Below are 26,346 nucleotides of genomic sequence, written 5' to 3'. Positions count from 1 at the left end.
TTTTTAAAAAGAAAAAGAAAAGAATGGGGATGCATCCTGAGAAAGGCATTGTGAGGCGACTTGGCCTTTGTGCAGACATCAGGTAGTGCACCTGCACAAACCTAGATGGTGTAGCCTATTCACCCAGGCTGTATGGTCTAGCCCATTGCTCTGAGGCTACAATCCTGGACGGCATGTTACTGTATAAAACAACACGAGGTTAAATTAAGAACAAGAGAAAATGATGCTGTCAAGAGACTCAGTAAACACGAGATGTATGAGGCTGCTGCTGGCGTAACATGACACACAGTTTTATAGCGAACTTTTTTTCGATAAGTAGAAAGTGTACTTGAAAATAACAATAAAAAGTATAAGTATAGTAACTACGTAAACCCGTAATATAGTCACTTATCATCATTATCAAATATTAGGTACTGTATGTAATTGTATGCATTATACTTTTTTATGATTGGCAGTGTCATAGGTTTGTTGACACTAGTCTCACCACAATCATGTGAGGAATGCTTTGTGCTACAAAGTTAGGGCCCTAACTTTGGGAAATTTTCAGCTCCATTATAATGTTTTCAAACATTAAAAAAAAAATCCCTTTTTTTAAAAATTGATTTTAGAGAGAGGAAGAGAGGAGAAAGAGAAACATCGATGTGAGAAACATTGATTGGTTGCCTCCTGCACCTTGACCGGGGATCAAACCCCCAACCCTATGTGCCCTGACCGGGAATGGAACCCGTCATTGGCTTTTGGTGTGCAGGGTGCTGCTCCAACCAACTGGGCCACACCGGCCAGGGCCAGCTCCATTATAATTTTATGGGACCACCATTGTATATGTGGTCTGTCGTTGACCTGAGCATTGTTATGTGGGCACGACTGTAATTTTAAAAATCCACTGGCACTTTCTGCTTACAGGTGTATGTTGCATAGAGTAGTTCCCCTTTATCAGTGGGGGATAATTTCCAAGACCCCCAGTGGATGCCTGAAACTTTGGATAGTACCCAATCCTATATATACTATTTTTTTCCTATACAGTCATACCTATGATAAAGTTTAATGTATAGTTTAGGCACAGTGAGAGATTAACAACAACGAATAATAAAATAGAACAGTTATAACAATGTACTGTAATAAAAGTTATGTGAATGTTGTATCTCTCCAATAATTTTCATATTTTTCTGTCTAAACCTATTCATTAGTCTGTGTTACTATCCCTTACTTGTAGTAAATGTCTTGGTGTCACTCATCTCAGGGGATCCCTTGCTAAAGTCTCTGTATGGGCTCATGCTTTCTGGAGAAACACATTGCCACCAATCCGATCACATTTTCTATGCATGTCTTCCACCCACAAATTTAATGCTTTTTTCATCTTAACTAAGCACTTATCATCCACTGTGGCCTTAACTTTTGCAGTTTGAGTTGTGACAGCAAAACTAGCACAAAATTTCATTTTCCTTCACAATTTCATGGATAGAAGATTTGTTTTTATGCTTGATCTTAGCAACCTCAGCATTATTTTTTTTCTTTCCTTGAAAACTTTTACCTTTTCACTTAAAGGAAGCACTTTACAGCTTCCCTTTTGCATACCCGAATTGCCAGTATCATTATTCTTGAACTTTGGGGTCATTTTTAAGTAAAATAATGGTGACAAGCACTGCCATACCCTGACTGTTGATCTGATAACCTAGGTGGCTACTAAGTGACTAACACGCTGGGAGCATACACAGCATAGAGATGCTGGACAAGACTCATGTCCCAGGTGGGATGGAGTGGGATGGTGCAAGGTTTCATCACACTGCTCAGAACGGCTTGTATTTAAAAACGTATGAGTTGTTTATTTCTGGAATTTTGCATTTAATGTTTTGGTACCATGGTTGGCCACAGGTACGTGAAACAGCAGAAAGTGAAAACACAGATAAATGGGGAACTGCTGTATTTAAAAGATTGTTAGCAATTGTCGCTTCAACCATTATTTACAAGATATCCATTATCTTAAACACCATACATAATTCAATGAGTGTATTTTCATGGGGATTTTTAGGTACTTTTCAGCATTTTCCTCTGCAGCAAAGTGAAGCCTATTATTTCTCTAAGTACTTGGGCTGCAGTAAATAACTGCCAATGTGGTAAGCACCTCTCTGTCCACAATGTCAGCAAAAACATTTTCACTTAGAGTCTCAGTTCAGTGCATTTGCTTTATGTCAGCTCCTTTTCTTCTTTACAGAAGAAGAAAATAGCTGTGATCAAAATAGCTGTCATTTGCCTCTGAAGCATTTTTTATAGGTTTTGTTTTGTTTTTAGCTTTCTTTGGAATTTAAAAGAGAAATGGGAAGACAATTTTAGATTAACACCTGTCTGAGACAGTCCAAAATTAGAGATGGCCATCTGCTTTGCATGATTCATGATATTTTCAAACTAGGATATTACCATTCCAAATAGATTCTTAGGCTATTGTAAAATCATAATTTATTTTAAAACTGCTACACTGATCAATGTTTTACTCTTAAACTGGAAAGAGGATAGTTAGATTGGTGATGTTTACTGTAATGAGGAATGCTTCTGTAACCTCTCTGTTCTCTAAGAGACTGATATGGGCAGTGTAAGGCTATATTTCTCATTCCTGGAAACCCACATAATCTGAAGCCTAGATTCCTCTGTGCTTCTCATTATTCTAGGTCAGGCCTAAAGTAATCAACCACCGCAGCTCTTAAGATATCTGAATTTGATGGAGGTCATCCTTGTGTTGGGGGTACTTTAAAATTTGATGAGCCTCCTGCATCCTGTAATCACTTTGAAATAAATCTCCTAAATACATCCATGAAATTCTACATTTTAGAAATTCTGAGGTTGCCCTGGCAGGGTAGCTCGGTTGGTTAGAGCGTCATCCCGATACTCCAAGGTTGTTTGCGGTTTGATCCCCAGTCAGGGTACGTGCAGGAATCAACCAATGATGCTTAAGTAAGTGGGACAACAAATCAATGTTTCTCCCTCTCTCCCTCTTCCTTCCTCTCTCTCTAAAATCAATAAGTTAAAAAAAACTTTTTTAAAGAAAGAAATTCTGAGGTTATTGTTCATCCGCGCTATTCAGTTTTCCACGGGTCTAGGTATACTAGGACTTTTGCCAAATCTAGTGCTAAAGATGCAAAGAATATATAAAAAGCCAAGGCCACTGCCAAAGAAATGAAACTAAAGCTGTAATTGCCTATAGAATTGGATGCTGGGGAAGGTAAAAAAAGAAGCGCATTGGAAAAACCAATGAATGTTCATTGTTGCAAACATTTTGGAAAGCAGTGTAACAGCGTAAACCTTTTAAAACCATATAGGCTTTGACCTAGAAATTTCGCTTACTAAAATCCCTCCTGAAGAAATAGTCAAAAGCTCAGGCAAATATTTATATATTGAATGCAATAGACAGTGGAGTAGAGCAAGTACAGGCTCTGAAGCCAGGTTGCCTCAATTCAAATCCTGGTCCTTCTGCTTCTTGTTAGTGTAGCCTTGCTTAATTCCTGTAGGCTTATCAGTTTCTCCATCTGTAAAATGAAGAAGAGCTCCCTACTCATAGAGTTCTTGTACAGAGAGTGCAGTAACCCCCTCCAGGATCTGTTAGCCACCACAGCAGTGCCCGAAACTCAGTGACATACAAGGAGCATTTATTTCTTACTCATCCATCTACAGGTCAGCTGGGAATCAGCTTTTTTAGGGTAGGCTTGGCTCCAGGCCATGGGTTTGGTTCAGGTGGGCTATAGTGTCACTTACTCTTCTGGGACCTGCTCTTCCCCAAGCAGGGTCTGAAGTACAAGAAATCCAGTTGTATACTTTTCTTTGCATCACATCTATTAACAAACATTGACCAAAGCAAGTCACATGACTAAGCCCAACAACAGTGAGGCAGGGAGAGCAGGGCAGGGAGAGTGGGGCAGAGGGAGGGAATGAATATTTGTAATCCAAGGTTCAGCATATTTTTGGCTTTGCTGGCCATCTGGTCTCTGTTGCAGGCACTCAGCTCTGCCATTATAGCATGAAAGCAACTTTAGACAATACATCAGCGAATGGGGTGGCTGTGTTCCAATAAAACTATTTACAAAACCACGTGGCAGTCTGGATTTGGCTCGTGGGCTTTAGTTTTCCAACCCTGACCAATTTACTACATCAGATCGTAGATCATAGATTCTTTATGAAGGTTAAGTAAATTAATATGTAGAAAGTGCTTAAAATGGTTGGTACCAAGTAGCACTAATAAATATTGGCTCTCATTAATAGTATTGTTAGTATTATTGTAGCACAATATTGGAAACAGTAAAAATGTCCAACGATAGAGATAGGGTTAAATAAATTGTGCCACACCCATAATGTTAAATGTTATACATCCATTTAAATATTTTTTCAAATATCAAGACTATTTATTAGCTTAGGAACATGTTTATAGTATCTTAAGTGAAAAAAGAGATAAATGATACTTATTATATGATCCCAATTATTTTCCTTAAAAGATAATGTGTTTTCCATATTTATACTAATAGAAAACAACTAGAAAAAATATACCACACTGCATCATTTTTTTACGTAACTTTTTTGTCTTGTTTTTTATTGAGATATAATTGCTATATAACATTTTACTAGTTTTAGATGTATGACATGGTTTGATATATGTATATATTGTGAAATGATTACCACAGTAAGTTTAATTAACATCCATCACACACATATTTATAAATTTTTTTTCTTGTGATGAGGACTTTTAAGACCTACTCTCTTAACAACTTTCAAATATACCAGATAGTATTGTTAGCTGCGCTGTACATTATATTGTTGGACTTATTTATCTTATAAAATTACATAATACTCTATTGTCCATTTTTTTCTACACTGAACATGTACTGTTTTCTGGCATTAAAGCACTTTGATGAGAAAAAAGTAAAATTGAGATTCACTGACTCTGATGTAGTTACCATTTTACACGTCACTTATGTTTTAATTGCTTAACGAATTAAGAGTTTACCTTCAGAAATGGCTGATTCAATGGACACATCCCAACCTGTTGCATTCTTTTTTTTCTTCTTTAATTTCAGAGAGAGGAAGGGAGAGGGAGAGAGAAATAGAAACATCAGTGATGAGAGAATCATCGAACAGCTGCCTCCTGCACGCCCCTCCTGGGGATGGAGCCCACAGTCCGGGCATGTGCCCCTGACTCCCAATGGAATCGTGATTGCCTGGTTCACGGGTCCACGTTCAACCCCTGGGCCATGAGCCACACCAGCCGGGCCACCAACCTGTTGTGTTCTTAAAGTTGCTCTGGGGCCCCTGGAAGTCCACGGCAGGATACCAACCGATGGAGTAGAATCTCCTCCCTGACTCTCAGGCCATAGGAACAGTCGCTCCTTTGGGATCACATTTCCTGAGCAACCACAGTGTTTTCAGTGACAAAGGCAGAGTGCTGTTACACAGAGGTGAATAGCCTCCCCCACCCCTTCTCTAGCCACCCCAGTATTTGAACCTACACATCCGTTTTTCTTGTGTATGAGAAGGAGGTTAGGTTTCAATATTTAACTGCCACTGTGTCTAGAAGTCACCCGAATGAGGGGAAAGAAGCTTTGGAACTCAGCAGCCTCCTCCATTAACCTCACAGAATATTAATTAAAATTAATTTCTTTTTAAAGTGTCTTTACAATGATCGAGTTTAATCTAAATTATAATCAGTTAGCCTCTGGATACTCCAGGATTCAAAACTGTGTTGAAAATTATGTAATGTTAATTAGGTTGTACCACCTTATAAGTAGCTATTTCAAATATATTTGCCCTAAAATATGCTTTAGAAGCCGAAGGTTAAAGGGACTATGCTTTTTAATCTAAGTTTAGGTAAAAACGTAGCTAAACTTTATTTCTGGTAAGTGAATTGTTAGTGAATTTAAGTGCCAACTAGGATTCCCGTGTAAGATTTGCATGTGGCTATTGTATGTTTTAGCAAGTTTTAGACGTGGCATGGTGCCTCTGGCCAACTAAAAGGAGAAACTGGACACTCGACTTGCCCCTTTCTGGGTGCCAGAATCTAAACTGAAATAAGATGATGTGACTCTGATTCAGAAACATATCTGTAACCACATCCCAAGCAGCTGTTTAACTCGAGACTTTGAGTGTAGAAGCTAAAGATTTGTTGATAGTGACTGAGCCCATGATGGAAGGAGAGCTACATTCAGTCAACTTTAAACATAAATAGATACAACTACACATACTATTAATTAATTTTAATTGCAATTTCCGGTTCTTCCCCACTAAGGAAGAAGGAAGAACCCTTCATCAGAATGCCCAAGAAGATTGTCTCTGTTTGGCTGGGACCTCCTCAGTGCTTCTCTCCACACCCCTAGACCCTGCTTTGCTGACCCTATCCTGGAGTGTAGCTAGTCTCCAAAGATGACCCTTCCGTGAACCACGCCTCCTGGTACGCACACCCTACGGAGTGCCCCCCGCATTCAATCTGATGTGGCCCCCTGTAACCACAGGAGTGTGGCAGAAATGCTGCAGCCCCACCGTGGTCAGTGGGAAGCCAGCAATGGTGTAAGAGGCCCGGCTTCCCTGAGCACCGGTCTCTGAAGAAGTTTGGCCCCATGAAGCAGTTCCAGGCATCGCAGCCGAGGGACTGGGCATGTGAATGAAGAAGCCATCTGCAGGTCTCACCCAGTCTGTGCTTCATCACATGACTCCAGCCCTAGCCACAAATGCATGAAAAACTTGAGATAACTGATGAGCTGAGTCCAGCCAACCCTCAGAACCATGAAAGACATAAATTATTGTTGTAAGCCACTAACTTTGGGGATAGTTTGTTATACAGCAAGAAAACTGGAACACTTAGCTTTCTTAACCCCTGTCCTTGTGCACTGGGTTGTTGAAGAACCCGATGACAGAGTTCTTATCATTTGCTGCCACAAATGCTAATGTTCCTCCTAAGTAGAGTGCTAATAGAGGCTGCACCTGCCTCCCATATGCTCTGTAAAATGCCAGCTGTCTACTTGTTCATTAGAAGCCTTCTGCGTACCTTCTCTTTTAATCCTGGGGTAGCTTTGATGTTTTCTGGGCCTTGCAGCACTCTGAAACATGTGCCTGGACTGTGTTCCCTAAAGCAGCAGCGAAGTGAGGACTACAGACTTCAGCTTTTGGTGGGAAAAGTCATTTCCTCATTGGCTAAGAAATAAAGTTGCACACATACCCCCAGGGAATTCTATGACATTTCCCATGTGATGCCTTTAGACTTTCTCCTGGCACACCTGACTTAGGGCCAAAACCGTTTAACCGTTCTGGGCCTCATATCACCTCAGCGTATGGTTGAACTGTATGTTCTTACTGTCTCTTTTTGAGACTTTCTGAGTCCATAATTTCTAGGAGCAGTGGATAAAGTATATGAGACATACAGAATGTCTCTCATGGAGTCAGGCATAGATTGTGGCTCTTTATTATGGGATATTTTTTTCTGACAAGTTGAAGAAAAGGGTATACATTTTAAAATTTATATATTGATTGTGTACAAAATGAAGTAAATTGCTTAATAAAAAATTGGGCAGGGGCCCTGGCCAGTTTGGCTTGGTGGTTAGAGTGTTGGCCTGAGACTGAAGGGTCCCAGGCTCGATTCCGGCCTGGTTGCAGGCTCAATCCCCAGCCCTGGTTGGGGTGTGTGCAGGAGGCAACCGATTGATGTGTCTCTCACGTTGATGTTTCTCTCTCTCTCCCTTCCACTCTCTCTGAAAAGCAATGGAAAAAATATCCCCGAGTGAGGATTAAAAAAAAAAAAAAATCAGACAGTGGAGTATTCCATAGCAAAGAAAATGAACAAACTATGGCTATATGCAATCAGTGTGGATGAATCTTAGTTTAATGCTGAAAAATGCTAGTCAGTAAAATATATGCTGTATGCTTCTATTCTGTAAAGTTCAAGAGCAGTGGACATCAGATATTTTAGACAGACATGATCAGTGATTAATCTACTTTGAAAAGCGCATAAATGATTGTCATAGAAGTTTCAAGCATGTTAAAATTAACCCTTTATTGGCAAAGGGTACATGGGGGTCAGTGAAGGCACTAGAAAAATTTTATTTCTTAACCCAAGTACTAGTTACATGGTTATTTGCTTTCTAATTATAATTTAAGTTATATATTTTAAATAATTCTATATGAATGACATTTTATAGTAAAAAAAATCTTTAAACAGCAACCAGGAGACTTCTAGATCCTAGAGATATATTTTAAATAGATATGCAAAGCATCTATATACAAAGGTCATTTTTTCCCCATTAAAAAAGTAGTACATATTCATTATAGAAAATCTATGTAATAGAGAAGAAAAGTAGAAATCACCGATAATCCCACCAGTATACCATGAGCATTTTTGCATACTTTGACACTACTGTTGAAACTAGCCACAGGCTTAAGGATGACCCGATACAACTAATTCCCCAAGTGCTCTTGCATTTTTGATGCTGCCAATCTCTAAGCATAAGAAATCTGAACCAGGATTCAGAGAAAATGTGAAAATTATGTGCTCCTCATTGGAATTTTAATTCTAGAGTTTCAATAAAATCAAAACAGAGAATATGCTCGTACAAATAAAACCTTTAGAATTTAGATCAGAGAACAGCTAGGATTCTTCCGGTAAATGTGAAAATTCACCTGTTAGAAAGATGAAGAATGCTAAAACTCTGACCAGGAGACCAATAATGCCCTTTGGAATTTCTCTCTAAAGTCTTGTGATAAAAAAGTGTTTTCATGTTCAAGACAAACTAGGGAGTGTGTACAATTTTATAACCTTTATTTTCATTTTTTTTTAACATATAAACTTAAAGTTTTCCTTGCTAGCTTGGAATGGCATTAAAGTTCTTTTTCTATGTTTCTTTGATTATCACAAGTGGTTTTTGATGTTTGTGGAAATTATCAGTAGGCTAGTTTAAATTTGGTACATTTAGATATTCTTCTTAATAGCCCTCTAACTAGCAGTGAAGCATTCTTTAGGGAAGCTGGGTCCATTTCAAATAAAATTTATCAGCATGTGTTGTGATATACAGTAAATATTTACCTTATTAAATGGTTTCCTCATATTTTTTTATAGCTAGCATCGTTTTCAAAATTATTATTGCTGTAAATATCTAGAATTTATTTAAAGAAAGGGTAAAGTTATATTTGGGGATATGTGTCAATAATTGTAACTTTAGTTGTGTGTGTTTTTTAATTTTGGGGTTTTTTTAATATGTCTTTATTGATTTCAGAGAGAGGAAAGGAAAGGGGGAGAGAGAGAGAGAAACATCAATGATGAGAGAGTCACTGATCGAGCCCGCAACCCGGGCATGTGCCCTGACTGGGAATCGAACCCCGATCGCCTGGATCCTAGGTCGATGCTCAACCGCTGAGCCACGCCCGGCCGGGCATAACTCTAGTTTTTGCAGCCGGACTACTTTTAAATATACTGTAAAACTCATCTAGCTGCAATGTTGTCAATATAACAATAAGAAATAACTGCTAATTTAAAAATTTGAATAAAATGGACAAACATGTCTCTCAGCTTTTTCTATGAAATGATGAAATGATTTTGCATTTAGCAAGTAATAACTTTATCAGTTGTGTTTCCTGAGTTTTTAAGTCCACTAAATATGTTAAATTATTTGTGGGTAAAAGTAGAAATATGATGGATATTTTTCTTCCATACTTAACATTAAGAACATCCATGTAGGGAGTATTTAGGGGTAAAATAAATGGGACTTTGTGTTTTATATGTTTATGAAAGATATTGAATATGAAGTAGATAAGTAATAGCCTTAAATGGCTAAAATTTGATGTGTTGTCTCTTTATGCGTATTTTTGAAACTTGTAATGTAAGTAAAACAAGTGTTACTGTTCTTTAGAGTGGAATTGGTAAAGAAAGTTTGTTTCATCATTTATATCTTTTCCATCTCCAGTGATTTTTTAAATTTATAATAAGATATTGCTACACATTTACTCGTTATAAAGAACTGCTTCTAACTGTTATTTCCAGACAGATGTTATATTTTTATAATTAGCAGTACTTTATGCTTTAAAGACTAATTTAAAATAAAATGATAGTGTCATATAAGTTTGATTCTTTCAACCCATAATTTTTTTCATTTTATCACGTAACCATAATACAAGGCTTCTCAACCTTAGCACTAATGACATTTGGGCCAGATAATTCTTTATTGTTGTTGGAGGTGAGGTGGCTTTTCTGTTCATTGTGGGATGTTTAGCAGCTTCTCTGCCCTGTACCTACAAGATTCCAGTAGCACTCCCCAGTTGTGAAACAAACATTATCTCCAGCCATTGCCAGGAGTTCCCCAGGAGACAAAATTGACTCCAGTTGAGAATCACTGCCGCAGTATATTTACTAAAATTCTTAGCATGCTTTTCAGGATCCTAATTTGGAATAAAGCAGTGCACCATTAGTAGCTAACACAAAATCAGCAGAATAGGAATGCTGCTAGGCAGTATTTTGGGTAGTTCAATAGTTGAACATAAATAAAAAGGTCAGAAACAATAACTGCATTTCTTAATCAAAGACCAAACTGTCTAGGTAATTGGTACGGAACAGACCACTGGAAACATTTTAGTGAGTGCCACACAGGGCAGTAAAATTAGTTAATAGCTACATATGTCATTTATGGATGTTTTTCTTCAATCAATGAACTAGCAGGATCTGTAGACATTAGAGGACACCTGAAGGTCCTTGTTACACCAAAATCCTCGTTATTTTCCATGGCATGCTGGAATAAAATTACGTTTCACTCCTTTTGTCATTATGTCTACAACAGGTGAGGCCCAGTGCCCTGCTGGGAACGTCATTAATCTAACTTCCTCTCCAAAATTTTTGGCATTCTGTATCATGACGAGCACTCAGCGGGCAAGCCAGTTCACAGGATGTTTTCCAGTTTAAACATGCCAGAGTAAATAAAAGTGTAGCTATTTGAGTTTTATAGAAAAGCAAAATGATTTCAGTTTATTAAATTAGATACGCAGGAGAGAGAAATGTAAGTCTTAGCTTCAAAATCTACTAAGCTTACTATGCATTAGAAAGAATTTTATGGTAGTTTTATTGAACATTTGTACAGAAACCGAAATAAAAATTATTGATGGAGAATCTAAAGGGCATTGGACATCACTAAACTTTTTTAGGTGGGTGTCTAGAAGAAGGTAAGAGAGGGCCAAATCTTGAATACTGAGTGAGAACCCTGCTCACCAGTAGGATCTGTGTTGTTTTTCCTTTACTCAGTGACTTATTCCTGCTGTGGAACAAGGCATGAGGAGGAAAAAATAAATAGTGTCATGTTTTCCCTGGTTGTTTTACTAAATGAATTGAAATTAATCTTGTTTTAAAGCCCTGTCTCAAAAAAATTCTGTAAAATATTAACTTAATATAAGATTGGACTTCTAAAAGTAAAATTATGCCATTCTGTGGTCCTTCAAATTACACTTTTAACTATTTAAAGGGTACTTGTGCCCAGCCTGTGTGGCTTAGTTGGAGGTCACTAGTTCGATTCCTCGTCAGGGCACATGCCTGGGTTGCAGGCTCAATCCCCAGTAGGGGGCATGCAGGAGGCAGCCATTGATGTCTCTCACCGATGTTCTTACCTCTCTCTCCCTCTCGCTTCTTCTCTCTGAAATCAATTAAAATATATATATTTTTACAATAAAAATAAAGGACTCTTGTATGGTAGATTTGTTATGTGTTTGTTCCTAACTGGAGATGCGCTGAAAGTGCCCAAGGCAGTACCTGGCACCTAGTAGACAGTCAGTAGATAGTTGCTGAATGAACGTGTGCGAAGGTGGTGTCCTGGTGTGGCAGTGTGTTTTATTGTGCAATATAAAGATTTTTAAATCAGTAGAGAAAAACATACAAAAGAAGGCATGAACCCATCACCCAGCTTGATCAATTATCAACTCATGGCCAATTTGTTTCAACCATACTTCCCATACTTTTCCCTTCCCATATTATTTTGAAGCAAATTCCAGATATATCAATTCTTTGATAAATATTTCAATATCTATCTCTGAAGTATCAGGCCTCTTTTCTTTAAACATTACCACAGACCCTTATCATACCTGAATATTAAAATGATCCCTTAATATCATCAAGTATCCTATCAGTTTTCAAATATTTATCTCATAAATATCATTTCCCCCACATATTTTCATTTGAATCAGGACTAAAAAAGATATACATATTGTGATTATTTGTTTTATTTCTTAAATATTTTTTAATCTTTAGTTCTTCCCATCCTCTCTTGATTTTCCACCTTATAATTTATTTCTTGAAGAAACTGGGTTGTGTGTTGCAGCGTTTCCCACAGCCTGGAGTTTGCTGATTGTATCCTAATAGTGTCACTTACTTAAGTTTCGCTTATGTTCCTCTGTCTCCTGAATGTCCTGTAAACTGGTAGTTGGAGCTAAAGGCTCGATCAGATTCAGATTCAGTTTTCTTCTTGGCAAGTTCAAAAAAGAAGGTGGTGACCAAGTCATAATGACAGCATTATTGGCTTTTTGCTTAGTGCCTTGCATGTTAATTTAGCTAACATTTGTTGAGTATTTTTTTATGTGCCTAGGAATGTACTTATGTTCTATAGGTATGTCATTTGGTCATATTTAAGACTCATAATACTATTATGTATCCATTTCTATCTGATGACCAGACCTCTAATTAGGGCCAAATAATCTTAAATGTCTTCAAAACAAACCCCTTGGTATATGCCCCCTATTGTCCTTTATGTGATGTTAAGTTGGAATTTTCTGAATTTTCTTTTTACTGGATTCATTTAGAGTATACAAAAATACCTTGCATTAAAAGACATTTTTTAATATTTTAATAAAATTAAAATAATAAAGCTTAAAGACCTATTTTTTAACTGTGAATTTGTTGTACTTGAGCTTTTTGGTAATGGGATTCACCATCTGTTAACCTGACAAAGACTGATATCTAAACCATAAATAGGGCCAACTGAATTCAGTATTTCCTGAGTCTCTTTTTCCTTTGCACTCATTGTCTTCTGCAGGTGCACTTTTATGTCTCTTTCATCTCTTTCTGCTTTCATTGTATGCTCACAGTACTCACAGTATCCTACTGTTGCCCAGTGTGAGAAACTGGCTTGTGATTTTAAAAGCAAAACTAGCTTTTTGTTGTTTGTTAACATATCTTTAATTTATTCTGCTCAGTTCCCCCCATAGTCCTAAATTTTAATGTATAAAACCAGACCATTGGAACTCCAGACCAAAAAAGAAATGTCAAATTATCTTGACCAACTGCCAATAGAAGATTAAACTGTTTGATATGTGATTTGTTGACCCCAAGAAGGAATGTACCTGCCAAAAAGGACTCCTGTGGTTAACAGGGCCCAAATTTATAACTGGAGTCTAACAGCCATTGTTTGTAGAAGCCTCTCACTGCACACTGTGTATCAGGGAAGTGCCTCAGACTGAGCTGCCAGTCTCTTGTACTGAGTTTCTGCTGCCTGAGCTGTACCTTATAAAGAAGTTTCTGGAATTATATTTCAACCAACAGCAGACAGCTGCTCCATCCAGTTGGAGCTGCACATTTGTAGCCTCCTTTACATCTTTTTTTTTTTTTTTAAATATATCTTTATTGATTTCAGAGAGAGGAAGGGAGAGGGAGAGAGAGAGAGAGAAACATCAATGATGAGAGAGTCATTGATCAGCTGCAGGCCTCAACCCGGGCATGTGCCCTGACTGGGAATCGAACCCTGATCGCCAGGATCCTAGGTCGATGCTCAACTGCTGAGCTACGCCCAGCTGGGCTCCTTTGCATCTTTACTGACCAATCAGAGCAGCTCAATAACAACCAATCAAAACTCAAGATTCCAAACAACCAGAACACTACTATTTGAACCAATCAAATAGCAAATTTGGGTTTCTCATTTGCATAAAAATGGACCAATCTAGAACTAGGGCAAGCACATGCTCTATATAAGCCAGCCTCCCCTTTGTGGTAGAGGGGAACTTTGGATTTCCACTGGTGGCTGTGTTTCCCTGGTTTGCAAACTGTTCACCTGAATAAAGTTTCTCCTTTTACTGAACCCCAGACAGGGACACCTATTAGCATTAGAGTGGTGGCTGCAGTCTTTTATTGACAGGTTGATGGAGAAAAGGTAGCAGCCGGCCCAAGTTGCAATTAGATACCAGAGCACTGGGAGCAAAACAATGCAAAGATGATCCTATTGTGCAGCTTTACAAGCCGACATGCAAGAAGTAATGTGTTCTTTATCTGTCCTAACTTTTCTTCTCCATTCATTTCTCCTTTAAAAGTTGTAACATTCTCAACTTTCCGGAATATCTATTAGGTGAAGCATTTGGCTGGTTGAATAGAAGGAACATAAGGCTTTAGTGAATACAGTAGGGAAATAGTTTAAATAGTTACACGACTGTGAGGCATTGGACAACTAACCAAATTCTTACTTCTTAAAAACAATTATTTTTATCATGATTATCCATAAATAACTTTAAGATTCTTATTTGAAACAGTCTTCTGTAAGTTTGTAGTAAATAGGAATTGTGTCTCTCTTTACCTGACCTTACAGGGTGCCCAGGATAGCATGGTGCACGTGCTTGTGCTTAATAAGTAGCTTTCAATACTGGTGGTATTTGAAAGGTTATACATTTTAAAGGGTATTTTGTTCCTCTTTTCGTTGGCAGGACCATGGAGCTTCCTTTTCTAAGACCAGACTGTTTGAACTCAGTGAAAGTACACTTTGTTCTAGGAGAATTGCCATATGAAAGCCTAGAGTATATAGTGAGTTCTTCTAAGAAGTGGGGAAAAAATCACGTTTTAGGACAGTGAATGCTGACTTGGTGCTGAATGAATGATTGTTATGTGCTCTTTTACTCACAGGCTCGCTTCTCATATGTGCGGATGAAATATCTCTTCTTTTCCTGGTTGGTGGTTTTTGTTGGAAGCTGGATTATATATGTGCAATACTCCACCTATACAGAACTATGCAGAGGAAAGGACTGTAAGAAAATAATAGTAAGTATTTTTTATTTCCTGGTATATGGAAAAACCTAGATTGATAGGTTATATTAATAACATTATATTTACTTCTAATATATTTAATAATATTTTCAAAACGTAAAAGTTAATTCGACCTTAGAGTTTTGCTGAACTTCTTAGCATTTTGATATGACAAAGTTAGTAGGACAATTCCCCACTTAGGAAAATCTAATATTCAGAAGTCCAAATATATAACACAGACTAGTGTGAGAGCATCCTCATTACAAACAGGGTATTTTATTTTTCAAATATACTTGAAGTTTGGTTTACTCTAATCAGATGGGGTTTTTATAATGCTTACAGTTTGAAAGTGATATGTACAGGCAATTTTTCCAGAACACATCTTTCAAATAAATGGAGTCATTCTTGAATACAAGAAATTTATCTATAAAGCATATAAGTTTATTTATTATTTAATTTCTATCCTAATGTTTGGCTATATCTCAGGAAGATCGCTCTATCAGTCTAAGATTTCTAGTAGTAATTATTGGTACCATAGCACTTATATTTTAAATGTTTGAGGATAAGTAAATTTAATTCCTTGTTTTATGGTAATATATTCTGATGTAAATAAAACATTTACCTGAGAATTATATTTTTGCTAATAATGATTTTTGGGGTTCCAATTATTATAACTTATTAAGGGTTATATAATTATTGAGTGGTTACTCTTAACCCAGGCCAGTGGTGCTAAGTGTGTGCATATAGCTGGAGACAAGACATCCTGATATTACAAACTTATAGGAGGGAAGAAAATGAGTAATAACAGTAAGGTAATATAAGCATTACAATAGGAAATGTTACAAGAACATAAGACAGGGAGATCTGAGCTTTCCAAAATTGTAAAAAAATAAAACTCAATTTTACTCTAGGTACTCTATCAGTCAGGATTTAAAAAAAAAAAAAAAATTACTCCTCAGGAGTATTACAGCCTCTTAACTAGACAAGGGAGGAATTACTAATATAAAAAGTATAAGAAGCAAGGGAGGCCCTGGCCAGGTAGCTCAGTAGCTAGCACATCCTCCCAGTGCACCACAGTTGTGGGTTCCATCCTTGATCAGGGTACAGACAAGAATCAACCGGTGAATACATAAGTTGGTGGGATAAAAGGTCGATGTTTCTCTCTCTCTCTCCCCCCTCCCCTTACCTATCTCTCTCTCAAATTAATAAATAAAATTTTTAAAAAGCAGAGGACTTCATTAACAAAGGAGTGTCCCAAATCAAGGTTCAATCTTATGTCCATTCCAACTGGTCAGTCTAGATCCTTGAGAAATTTTAAGATAGGAGGAACCTCTGGGGTCAGACCATGTAAAGTAACATAAAACTATGAAAGACCCCCACCCCACGCCCATTTTACAAATAAAGAAATGCCACTCAGAGGGAGAAGAATCTGCCTCTGATGGTGGAGCCAGAATTTGATCCTAATTCTGTCTCTATATAAAGCTCATACTCTTTCTGCTACCCCATGTCAGAAAAGGCTGACAAAGAAAGTTAAAGTTTGATAAAGCTAACAAAAAAACGTACGAAACTCACTTTCAATGAAGAAGAAAGAAGCAAAAGTTATATTATCAACTATAATAACAAATAACCAATACTATTTGAAATGTTTATTTCCCTTCTTTAGGCGACCTTTCTCAAACTAGGTGCCTGGGGGGCACATTAAAAGACATTTCGTGGATAAAAGGTTTCCATCAGGTATATTTGAAAAAAGAGAGTTAAACAAAGGTAAATAGCGGACTTCACTAAGGACTTCTCAAGATCTTTAATATACTAATGTGCACTGTGCATGTCCAGAAAAAGCAAATACTAATGTGCGTTGTGCATCTTGATTAGGGAAAAAGTCTATCCCCAACACAACCCTCCCAGGAAGACCTATTAACATCACCTGGTGATGTTGGAACTACTGTCCTAACAAATTAAGCGAAAATGAAATAGCTATGTTTTTATCTTACATAAATACAATAACCTTTAAAAATGTAAGGTATATGTTGGTACATGTTGTTATGAGTGAATTATAGTTGAAGTACCTCATTTTTTTCCTTTAATTTTATTTTAATAGGTAAGAAATAGAAGTAAAATATAATTCTAGCATAATAATGCTTATCTTACTAAAAGTTGAAAATGAAAAATTATTCCTTTTCTCTAAGGCTGGTTAAAAAAAAAAAGAGTAGTTTCTCTGCATTTGGGAATTATGTTTTTAAAACTTACCAAAACTGGTAGTACTAAAATCAGTAGTACTAAGACAATACTAATACTGCTTAGGAATTGTCTGATTAGAACTAAAAAAAGCAAGCAGAAAAAATATTTTATTTTTATTTTCTATTTTATTTTATTTTTTTGTTGCTTGAGTCATAGTATTTTATTTTTTTAATTTTTTAAATTTTATTTTATTTTTTATTTATTTGTGTGTGTGTTTATTTTTGTTTAAAATGTTACAGATGTCCCTTTTTCTCCCCAATGACCCATTCCACCCCTTCCCATCTTCCTCCCCAGTCCCTCTCCACACCATTGTCCATGTCCTTGGGTTGTGCATATACACATATAAATTCTTTGGTTAATCTCTCTCCCTACACCCACCCGCCCTCCTCCATCCCTCTGAGATTTATCAGTCTGGTCCATGCTTCCATGTCATTGAATCTATTCTGATCATCAGTTTATTAAGTTCTTTAGATTCCACATATAAGCGAGATCATGTGATGTTTGTCTTTTTCTGCTTGACTTATTTCGCTTCGCATAATATTCTCCAGGTCCATCCATACTGTCCCAAAAGGTACGAGGTCCTTCTTCTTTATAGCTGCATAGTATTCCATGGTGTAAATGTGCCACAGCTTTTTTATCCACTCATCTACTGATGGGCACTTGGGCTGTTTCCACATCTTAGCTATTGTAAACTGCGCTGCTATGAACATCGGGGTACATATATTCTTTCTGATTAATGTTTCAGGATTCTTAGGATACATTCCTACGAGTGGAATCACTGGGTCAAAAAGCAGCTCCATTTTTAATTTTTTGAGGAACCTCCACTATGTTTTCCATAGTGGCTGCCCCAGTCTGCATTCCCACCAGCAGTGGACTAGGGTTCCCCTTTCTCCGCACCCTCGCCAGCGCATGTCGTTTGTAGATTTGTTGATGGAGCCATTCTGACAGGTGTGAAGTGATACCTCACTGTGGTTTTAATTTGCATCTCTCTGATGATTAGCAATGTTGAGCCTGAAAAAATATTTTTAAAGTCTAAATGAAAGCTTTTTTAAAACCACATATAAGTGGACCTGTGCAATTTAAATTCATGTTGTTCAAGGATCACCTATAGAGTAGTTCCCACCTTTTGGCTATTGTAAATAATGCTGCTATGAACATTGGTGTGCAAGTACATGTTTGAGTTCCTGCTTTCAGTTCGTTTGGGTGTATACCTAGAAGAGGAATTGCTGAATCATACGGTAATTCTATATTTAACTTTTCGAAGAACTGCCATATTGTCTTCCTAATTCTCTTAAATATGTTTCAATTCTCTATTGAAATTTTATATTGTTTTATTTATTTTCTCTACCTTTTTTCAAGTTTACTTGAACATGAATGTAGTTATTTTAAAATACTTTTTGGATGACTCCATTATCTGGATCATCTGTGGATCTGTTTCTGTTGTCCATATTTATCTCTTGGTTTTGGTCTTGTCATTTTGTGTTTGGCGTGCCCTGTAGTTTTTTATATATGCCTCCAGATAGTTTCCCTTTCTTCTAGTAGGTAGTTATAATGGTAGCTGATCATCTTAATCCGACCATGGGCTTTTCCGACTGGAGGCTGGGTTGCACCTCTAGTAAAGCCCAGGCTATTTTTGGCTCATCCCCATTGTACAAGCCTATCCCTCTCGGGACTTTAACTGCGAGCCTGGGAATTCATTGGGGTTTCTCACTCTAGCAAGTTCATAACTCTAGTCTGTATCTCGTGAGACTGCCAAAAAGTCTGCTCTGCTTTTCAAAGGCCCTCCAATGAGATTTTTAGCCTCCATTCTGTAAAGTCTCAGGACTTGGCAAATATCCCAACAGGATAACTGTCTGTACGCTTGAGGCTCCCTTAGTTTCCTATAAAAGCTCGCTGGTTTCTTATCCCCAGCAGCAGCTCTGGTTCTCAGATCTCTGCTCATGCCCAGTATCAGCAAAATCCCCAGGGAAAAAGAGGCTATGAGTCAGCTCACCTCTCTGAGGTTCTTTTAGTTCACTTTTACCCCTGAGGTTCGGCCCTTCAGGGTCTCAGCCTAAAGCATGGTGAGCCAGGACCCCAGCCTTGGTAGGGACTGAACTAGATTTTGATCTTCCGTAAGATCGAAATACACAGTCTTATGGAGGGCAATTCAGCCACAAAATCTAGGCTCTTCTTCCTGGGATCTTATTTCCTCCCAGATCTTGATCAAGTACTATCTTGCTAGCTCCTTGAAGTTTTAATGTATACTTTAAAAATATTTTTTTCTGGCCCTGACCGGTGTGGCTCAGTGGGTTGGAGCATCGTCCCGTACACAGAAAGGTTGCAGATTAGATTCCCCGTCAGGGCACTTACCTGGGTTTCGGATCCCATCCCCAGTTGGGGAGCATACAGGAGGCAACCAATTGATATTTTTCTCTCTCTGTCTCCTCTCTTTCTCCCTCTCTCTTCCTCTTCCTCTCTCTCTAAAATTAATAAACATATTCTCAAGGGGGGGTAAAAAAATTAAAAAGAAAAAGATGCACTTTAGGCTCAGAAAATTTTTTCATCATTTTCACATTTTAGTAAAATTAGCATTAAATTATGCTAGAATCATGTTCTGCTTCCATTTCTTATTAATTAAAGTGAAATTAAAATCTCCAGAGGATTGCTGTGACTGTCCCATTCAGAACTTTGCCTCCAAACTGAGATTGTTGTTTAGGAGTTAGGAATGACAGGCAATCAACAGATGGTGATAAACAGTTTACCTGCATTTAAAAATCATAGTCTGCCTGAGCTTACATAGCTTTCTTCTCCGTATATGTGTCTCTGTCTTTTTTCCTCTCTCTCTCCCTTTGTGTCTGTGAGGGGTCATATTTATTGTAGTGGTTAAGAGCATAAGCATTGGAATAAAAGAGCTTCAGGTTTGAGTTCTGCCTTTGCTGTTCCTTGGCTGTATAAGCTTGGGCAAGTTATTTAGCTTCTGTAAAGTGAGGATTAATAATACTACATGTCTCATCAAATGGTTGTGAGGATAAATGACTTCATGTATTAAAAGGTTAATAATACTGTATTGTATATTTGAAAGCTGCCAAGAGAGTAGATTTAAAAGTTATCACAAGAAAAAAAATGTAACTGTGTATGGTGATGGATGGTAACTAGACTTACTGTGGTGATTATTTCACAATATAGATGGTCCCCAACTTATGATGGCTCAACTTAAGGTTTTTCAACATTATGATTGTGAAAGCAATGCACATCATAAGTTACAAGATATTCAACACTTTATTGGCTTTTTGTTAGATGATTTTTCCTAACTGTAGGCTAATGTAGTGTTCTGAGCACGTTTAAGGTAGGCTAGGCTAAGCTTTGATGTTCTGTAGGTTTGGTGTATTAAATGCATTTTTAAAAAAATATATCTTTATTGATTTCAGAGAGAGGAAGGGAGAGGGAGAGAGAGATAGAAACATCAATGATGAGAGAGTCATTGATCGGCTGCCTCCTGCATGCCTCCGACTGGGGATCAAGCCCGCAACCCTGGCATGTGCCCTGACTGGGAATCGAACCCCAATCGCCTGGATCCTAGGTTGATGCTCAACCGCTGAGCCTCGCCTGGCTGGGCAATGCATTTTTGATTTAATGATATCTTCCATTTACAATGAGTTTACTGGGATGTAACCCCATCGTACGTTGAGGAGCATCTGTATATACAAATATCAAATTATTATGTTATATACCTGAAACTAATATACTGTTATATGTCAATTATATCTCAATTAAAAAAAAAAAAAGAGAGAGAGACAGAGATTTAGTACAAGGAATTGGCTTACCCAGTTGTGGGGGCTGGCGAGGCCAGTCCAAAACCTATAGGGTAGGCTGTTAGGAAAGACAGTCTGGAACTTCTGGGCATGGGCTGAAGTGGCTCCCCACAGGTAGCATTTCTTCATTAGGGAAGCCTCAGCAATTCTCTTAAGGCGTTTCAACTAATTGAACCAGGCCCATCCAGTCTATCTAGGATAATTTCTCTTAAAGTCAGTTGATTATGGACTTTAATCACATCTACAAAACACCTTCACAGCAACACCTAGATTATTGTTTGCTTCAGTGACTGGGGACTGTAGAGTAGCCAAATTGACACATCCAAAAACCATTACATCAGGTTAAAATTATTCAGTTTGTGCTATAAATATTTATACTACAAAAATTTATAAAAAGAAGGCCTCAATGAATAGAGAGATCACTGTGGGTAGAATAATAGAGAAGGGCTTCATAGAAGACATAGAACTTCGGCAGGGCCTTATAGAATAGAAGGAGTTTGGAAAGGTGCTGAGGAGCGTCTTTCTCCTTTCTATTACGAACCTGGCTTGCCTTAGCCTTTTTATCCCAAAGAGCAAGATGCTGATTAACATGAGATCGGAGAATTCCCAGATCCATGCACTAGTAGCCACTGAACTACATACAGCCTTTTGGCTGCCTATAAATTAATATACTTTCCTCTTTTGTCCTTTTATTGTAAATTTAAAGAAAACAACTTAGAATGTTGAACAAATCAGGTATGTATTTCATATAATTTATGATCTCTTGTGTATTAGTCTCTTTTAGTAATCAAGTCTATTATAATTTCAACATTGGCAATCACTATAGACTATTACTATAATTTCTCTGAGACGTTTTCTCTCATAAGTGGATAATTTTTGTTAAAAGGTGTTGTAAGGTTAATGGGATTCTTAATTTATTTAAATTTCTGGGAAGCGAGGAGCCAAAACTGGGATTAGTGCTGCACATTGTACCTTGATTTGCAATTGGAATTCAAGTTTCTTGTTTTCTGTTTTTAATAAAAGTATGGTTAAACTTTCCACTGTCGTATTCATTACTTAGACCTTGATTAGTGAAATGTTTAATATGCTTTTCAGACTTCCGAGAAGGGAAGTGAAGTGGGGGCGGCACACCCCAGGAAGCCCAGGTTGACCTGTGGACGTTGTAAAGAGAACCATGTTCTGCTCTTTGTTTCAAGGCAGATCTGTGAGGCTGAGAGCAGCCACTGACTAACCCTAATTAGATATGCTCGGAAGGAAGGATCCATTTTTTCCTGTTGTGCTTTTCTCTCTCTTTTTTTTTCTCTTACCAACCTAATTATAATGTTATATAACTCATTGCACTGTACATTTTCTCTGGTCATAGATATCTCTAACTCCCTCATTATTTCAGCAAGTCCTATTTGGAGCCTAATCATAAAGAAATTTTACGCAGTTTGACTCTGTAGTTTGCTGGGTTCTTTAAAAAAAGAAAAGAAAGGGGAGGGAGGGAGGGAGAAATTTTCCTTCTATACATTTTTCAGGAAAACATTGATTAATTGATATTTCTGGCACATTCCTCTATGATCAGAGTGAGGTTCTACCTGGGTACTAATGAGAAATCTCGGTGCCATTCTGCTGAACCTTTGTGGCTATTATATGAGCACGTGCTTTAAAATTGAAGCATTAAGAGATGAAAGAGCCTCTAAATTTTATTACAGTCTCTTTTAAGATATAATTTCTAGAGATGATGGTTTGTTGCTTTAAACAACTAGCGTAACTTAGCTCATAAATTTAACTATATTAAATTTATACTAAATTTAATACATTGGAAACCATGGTCCAGTTAGATAGTAGTACATAACTAACACTTTCATTTAGGTTTGCATCTGCTTAGGATCAATTATTATTTGACTCCAAAGGTTCATTTTGTTCCATTATCCATAATTTTAAACTATATGGGACCAGTCCACTTGGAACTTACTGTTTTTAAAGTACAAGCTTAATTTTTTCCTTGGAAGAAAAGTATAGTCTTCCTTTGTGCCATCTTGAGTTAGGCTACCAATCTTTTGTGAATTTATAGAAAAATATTTACTGAACAAGTTTACTTCAAATCTTAACAAATATAAGCTTTATTCTAAGTATGATCTTACTGGTTAAATTATAACTGCATTTCTGGTGGCCTTCATGTGTTACGCTGCACTCTTATGTCATGTGATAGTCATGTGATCCTGAGACAAGTGGTATCATTGTAATCATTCGCGTTATTCCTGAGAAGCAGTAAAGGGACTAAGTGAGCCAGGCCGGCGTGGCTCAGTGGTTGAGCGTTGACCTATGAACCAGGAGATCAGGGTTCGATTCCCGTTCAGGACACGTGTCTGGGTTTCGGGCTCAAGCCCCAGTGGGGGGCGTGCAGGTGCCAGCCGATCAATGACTCTCTCATCATTGATGTTTCTCTCTCCCTCTTCCTCTCCCTTCCTCTCTCTGAAATCAATTAAAACATATTTTTTTAAAAAGAGAGAGACTAAGGAGGAAAGCCAGTTTAGAAGAAACAAACCAGTATGAAAACACCATGCCATTTTAGTTCTGTGCTTACCAGCCCTGTGCTAGAACCTGGAGATACACAATAAAACATGTCCCCTCCCTGATGATGCATACAGAGTACTAGAGGATATGGAAAAATAAACAAGAAGCACATGATTGAGACTAGAAATAATGTTGCTAGATTTAGCAAAAAACAAACAAACAAAACAAAACCAGGATCTTGGCTATTGTAAATAATGCTGCCATGAACAGGGGATGCATTTATCTTTTTGAGTTAGTGTTTTCATTTTCTTCGCATAGATATCCACACGTGGAATTGCTGGATCATAGGGTAGTTTTATTTTTAATTTTTTGAGGAATGTCCATACTGTTTTCCATAGTGCATCTTAATCATTTTAATTGTACAGTTCAGTAGTGTTAAGTATATTCACATTGCGTGCAACCAATCTTCATAACTTTCATCTTGCAGAACTGAAACTCTATACCCATTAAACAACTTCCCATTCCTTCTCCCTGCCAGGACCTAGTATCTACCCTTCTACTTTCTGTTTCTATGAGTTTGACTACTTTAGAGACCTCATAAGTGGAAGCACACAGTATTTGTCTTTTTGTGACTGGCTTATTTCACTTAGCATAATATCTTGAAGTTTCACCCATATTGTAGCATATGTCAGAATTTCCTTCCTTTTTAAGGCTCAACAATATTCCATTGTATGTATATGCCACATTTTGTTTACCCATTCCTCCACTGATGAAGCCTTGGGTTGCTTCTACCTTTTGGCTGGGAATTTAAGTTAACCAAATCCATTTTGGTCATGCATGCTCCTTAGATTCTATTTTGAAAGATAATGGCAACCACTGAAAATGTTTGATATAGGTGAGTATTAATACTGCCATGCAACCAAATAATATGAAAGTGATTTCTGCTGCACATATAGGCATTTATTCAGCACATATCTTTTTGCAAGCAGTCACAAAACATTCCATATAATCAGTCTGTAAACTCATTGAAGTTCACTGTCATTTTAGGAGCTCTGTCAACTTGCATGAAAGATTTGCTCAAGGAGAAGCAATGACACTCCAGAGGCAAGTGTGTTACCCTTATAAGAGCACCAAGGAACTAGAAATTCTGAACCAGTGATTCTCAAAAGGTCTCTCTTTGACCAGCAGCATTGGTATCACCTGGCAACTGGCTACAAATGCGAATTTTCAGCCCCACCAATGAGTCAAAAACTCTGAGACTGATGTTCAGCTGTCTGTGTTTTAACAAGACCTCCAGGAGATCTGAAGCTACCTAAAGCTTGAGAACCTCTGTGTAAAACCTCCCTAAAAAAGGTTATAGCTTCAACTGGTTCTTTTACCCTTTTTGTAAAAGGGTAGGGAATATCTCATATTTTAGCCAACTCACATATCTTAAATACCTTTAATTGCACCAATAGCCATTTCTAACATTCACCATGATATTTAACGGGCCACAGATTTCACCAATAATTTGCTAATTAGCAAATCTTAGATCAGTCTTTTTAAAAATGTCTTTTATTGATTTTAGAGAGAGGAAAGGAGAGAGAGAAAAAACATCAGTGAGAGAAACATCAATCAGTTGCCTCCAACATGGGTCATCCAACCAACTGAGCCATACTGGCCGGGGCAGAAATGGATCAATCTTGACCAAGACATGGAGCATGGGTTTCCTTTACGTCATTAGAGCGCTAGCTGAGCACCTGTCCATTGCTGCGTCCCTGATTAGGCCACAGAGGCGCCTGACTGCAAATTCACCCGCACACACCCCGCCACCGCCACCGCACTGTGTATGCTGAAGAATTTTAAAGTACACTAGAGACATTGTAACAGAAGGGAAGGAAAGAGTGGAGAGGGTGTGTGTGTGTGTGTGTGGACAGGGAGAGGAAGAGAGAGTGCAATAAGCACTCTGTTAATGGCCAAGAAAGAGAAGTCAAGAGAGAGGGCGGGGAAATGAGACATTGCAGATGCAGTTAAGAGTGCAGAGAATGGTGACAATTTTAAATCGCTGCTGTAGGGCATGGAACAGGATGCTGACTAGAGACTTGGAATATTTTCAGGCTTTATTGAGAACCCAACTCTGCTGTTTTTTTCTAAATAAGGAGAAATTGATAAGATTGCCTCAAATACATTATTAGAACATGAATATTATAAAATTATTTAAAACCCAGTACTATGCATTTGTTCATTGCCATTGCCCCTGTGGTACAATTTCCATCCTTCCTGAAGTTATTCCTTCAGTTTAGATGGGTTTTGTAAAATTTAGCCAAAGGGTGCCATCTTCTGGCACTACAAGATATGTGCAAGCAAAGGAGGGTATATTGTAAAACTGTAGTAATAAAATAATCTTAGGGAAGGAAAAACCTTTTACGTTTTCTGCTGAGTTTCCTTTTGTAAAGTTGAACATTCTTTGTCATCTCTGTGTCTTTTTAGTTGGAAGATCAGATTACTGACAGTAATTATAGTTGGGTATGGCCCTGTCTGACAAACAAAACAAAACAGTGCGTGGCTAACCATCCTTTTCATACAAGCATCAGGGAAATTTGCTTTTGGTCGGGGATGGAAGCCACAAGTTGAAGAGCCTGTTCTTTGTGACTGCCTCTTTGATGCAGCTTGGCTTGAGGCCTTCTCAAAACAAGAATGTGATTCTTGTAGCTGAAAGCCGGACTTGTCTTCGCTGCTTAACAGTGTACTGATAAGGTACTGGTTAGTTTTTGTTTGTTTGTTTTTAAATTTTATGGAAAAGTATTAATTTTATTCTCAATGAGGTTTTAAAATCAA

At 37.7% G+C, this 26,346-nt stretch overlaps 1 protein-coding gene across 2 annotated transcripts in view; it reads left to right on the top strand.

Moving 5' to 3' along the window:
* Positions 1-26,346, top strand: part of DIPK1A (divergent protein kinase domain 1A) — an 89,054-nt gene that overhangs the window by 48,210 nt on the left and 14,498 nt on the right. For both annotated transcript variants that reach the window (XM_087820591.1, XM_087820592.1), the window contains exon 2: positions 14,876-15,010. In XM_087820591.1, the coding sequence (XP_087676717.1) occupies positions 14,876-15,010 (135 nt within the window). The remainder of the gene's footprint in view (positions 1-14,875; positions 15,011-26,346) is intronic.

This window comes from Miniopterus natalensis, chromosome 9, assembly GCF_054644295.1.
Source record: "Miniopterus natalensis isolate mMinNat1 chromosome 9, mMinNat1.hap1, whole genome shotgun sequence".
Classification (NCBI taxonomy): domain Eukaryota; kingdom Metazoa; phylum Chordata; class Mammalia; order Chiroptera; family Miniopteridae; genus Miniopterus; species Miniopterus natalensis.
Note: the sequence above shows the minus strand (reverse complement) of the source record. Positions and strands in the feature narration are given on the sequence as shown.